The sequence below is a fragment of the Rhagoletis pomonella genome, unplaced genomic scaffold (assembly GCF_013731165.1).
Source record: "Rhagoletis pomonella isolate Grant_MI unplaced genomic scaffold, Rhpom_1.0 Rhpom_scaffold_00003, whole genome shotgun sequence".
In the NCBI taxonomy this organism is placed as follows: Eukaryota; Metazoa; Arthropoda; class Insecta; order Diptera; family Tephritidae; genus Rhagoletis; species Rhagoletis pomonella.
In genome coordinates, this window is record NW_023458557.1 from 8156931 (window position 1) to 8160150 (window position 3220).

At 39.9% G+C, this 3220-nt stretch overlaps 1 protein-coding gene across 1 annotated transcript; it reads left to right on the forward strand.

Annotated features, from left to right (window-relative positions):
- Positions 1 to 404: 404 nt before the first annotated feature.
- On the forward strand, positions 405 to 2005 carry LOC118736011 (protein lifeguard 1-like). Its single transcript, XM_036466117.1, has 2 exons — positions 405 to 430; positions 1253 to 2005. Exons 1-2 carry the CDS (start codon positions 405 to 407, stop codon positions 1875 to 1877), a joined length of 651 nt encoding a protein of 216 aa, XP_036322010.1. The 3' UTR covers positions 1878 to 2005.
- The last annotated feature ends 1215 nt before the right edge of the window (positions 2006 to 3220 follow it).

A 3220-nucleotide genomic window follows, 5' to 3' on the forward strand; every position in this document is an offset into this window, starting at 1 on the left:
TACACCTGAAAAAGACTGGCGTGCCAAATGAACTTTTCTCTCAAAGTTTACACTGCTGGCAAATGTAAATAAGGATTAAAATTTAAAAACTAATTAATACAACTAAAGTAAAATCTGTGGAAAATTAACAGTAAAATACCCTTTTCGCAAAATCTATAAAGGACCGTTTTATTTCTCAAAAAACCTGGGTAACAGTTATTCGTCAACACGCTGTAAATATAAATTTCATTATTCTAGGCGTAGAGTAGGGATGCAGAAAAAATATCGATGCATCGAAAACATCGATGTTTGCTATATGATGCATCGAATAAAACCGATGTTTTGGACCTTCCGATATATATCGATGTATTTTTTTCGATGCATCGACTTTTGTGTGCTATTTACGCAGGTGGCGTCGCACGAAGATGGAGCGCACCAGCGTAAAGTTAATGTAACGAAAAGGAAGAATAAATAAAAGACACAGTGGTTTTAGTGCAATGAAATTAAAAGGCGTTTTATTGGTAAATATAGATTAGTTTGAACAGTGTGGCACACAAGAGTTGGCTTACCGAACGTGGTGTGATAGTTGACGTGATCTCCTTGCTGTCTTCTAAGAAGTGACAGAGTGCTAACAAACGAAAAGGGATGTAGCCCACCGCACAGTAACTTTCGTTAAGTTTCCCCTCCAATAAGTTACCGTACAGTGGGGCTTATTGTTAGCGGCTGGAAAGATAGCCGTAACTTATTTATGTGTTTGTGTGCTCTTACATCAAGTGACAAAGCGCGGATTAGGGTGGTGCAATATATTTAGGTCGCGGACCTAAACATACCGGCCCCCTTGCGGTAAGCAAGCTATGAAAAAAAAGGAGTCGCGTCTCAACCGTCACACGCACGTGAGGAAAGTCTTAAGGACTAACGATAATATGCAACGCGGATTTTGTACTGCGCGGGTCTGCTTATTCGCCAACGCTTTCGTCGCGACCGGCTCATCTGAGGCTGTGGAGAAAAGGACATTGTTAATTGAAACAGACGTGGTTTGGAATTTCAATGCACTTTTTTTTTTTTTTAATTTTAAGGTATGTGTGTGATGAGTGTGTGTGTATGTGTGGTTTTGTCTTCTTAATCTCTACGTTTATGGTTGGCAGGCTCCCGAAACAACCAGACCGTATATGGTCGCCTGGATCAGGAGACCACCCACGGTGGATGGGGGGTCCCGCTCACCATCATCTGCGCATGCAAATGTGAAAAATTGTGAAATTTTCATCAACTGAAGATTCTTGGAAAGTTACCCGCCAGGCGGTTACGCACCACAACCAGGATTTGTTGTACCACCTGGCGGTGGCAGTGGTTATGGCGCCTACGATGATCCTGAAGGACAATCAAAGAATTTTTCTTTCGATGATATAAGCATACGCAAATGGTTCATACGCAAGGTCTACGTGATACTTATGGGTCAACTAGTGGTCACTTTTGGTTTTGTGGCGCTATTCGTTTTCCATCTACCCACCAAATATTTCACCTATAGAAACCCGGCTCTATTTTGGGTTGCATTAGTAGTTTTGCTTGTAACAATGATATGCATGGCCTGTCTTGCTTTAGCGCTATTTGCCACGCAAACCATGTGCGGTGGTGTATTAGTGGTTGCAATAGTAGTATTCCTCGTTTTCGGTATTGCAGCTATATTCATCAAAGGAAAAATAATAACTTTGGTTTATGCCTCCATCGGTGCATTGCTCTTCTCTATTTACCTTATTTACGACACTCAACTAATGATGGGCGGCGACCATAAGTATTCCATCAGTCCAGAAAAATATATTTTCACAGCACTCAACCTATACTTGGATATTATAAACATCTTCATGTACATTTTGACAATGATAGGAGCGTCTAGGGACTAGGAGTAAACATGTATTAAATGTATACAAGTCAAATCGCAAGCAGCAAACAAGTAGGTGCATAATTATTCTTTCCATTTTCCTTAAATTTTCTTCTTAGGAAGTACGTTTATATGCATACACATGATTTTGGACTTATTCTATGTGTGTGTATTTATTTTATAAGTAATAGGAATCTCAATCGATAATTATTTCAAAATTTTACTGGGCTTATCAAGTACAAAGTTTTTGTCATTAAAAATTTGTAATGAACGATTCTCGTTCCATTTTTTTTTTTCAAAACGAGCAGCACAGTTTATTAGTAGCAGTTAATTGCATTTTCTTTAAAAAATCAAATTATAAATATCAATTTAATGATTTATATTTTATGTATACATAAGTATCTGGTAGTATTTTGAAAATTTTTGCTCTATTATTCTTAATTTTTTGTAAGAGCGCTGGCAAACACGAAGAAGAATATTAACCAAAATTAAAAAAAAAAAAATACTTCCTATAGGTACGCATGTTTAACTATGCGCTTTCAAAATTATGTGTATTTAGAAACTCTGAGCTGCAATATTTGCAGTTTGAGATTTGGGATGATGCAGGGTGAAGAGAAGTGGAATAGATGGGCTTTTTTTTGTGTAGTGGAATGAAGAGTAGGTAAGAAGTTTATTGAGAGATTGTGCTGTTTTCGTTGCAGGGCGGAAGTAGGACCAATTTTGCAATTGGTCTTGTGATTTCTCCCTTAGCGGTATCGATGTCGACTACTCTTACTCGGTTGTCGGAACCTGGGTGTAGCTTGACTATTCTCCCCAATCTCCATTCGTTTGGTGGCAGGTTTTCCTCTTTAACGACGACAAGGTCTCCGAGCTTTAAGTTGGTTTGTGGATGTTTCCACTTGATGCGTTTCTGCATTTCGGTGAGGTATTCCATTTTCCATCTCCTACAGAATGTCTGGTGTAGGGCCTTCAGTTTCTGCCATCGATTTACGATTGAGGCAGGACTTTCGTTTACATCGATTTCGGGTGGGGCAAGAAGATGCCCGCCGACTAGGAAATGACCTGGGGTAAGCGGCTCCAGGTCAGACGGTTCGTTTGAAGAGGGGCTTGGTGGTCGTGAGTTGAGACAAGACTCAATACGGCATAAGAGTGTGCTGAACTCTTCAAAAGTATATTTGTGGTCGAACGCAACCTTTTTAAAGTGGGTTTTGAAACTTTTCACCCCAGCTTCCCACAAACCGCCCATGTGAGGGGCCGCAGCGGGTAGGAAATGCCACTCTAAGGTTTGATGGCTGTATTTAGTGAGGGTTCTATTGCGTGCCTCAGCTAAAAATGCTTTAAATTCCGCTCGTAAAGATCGTGAGG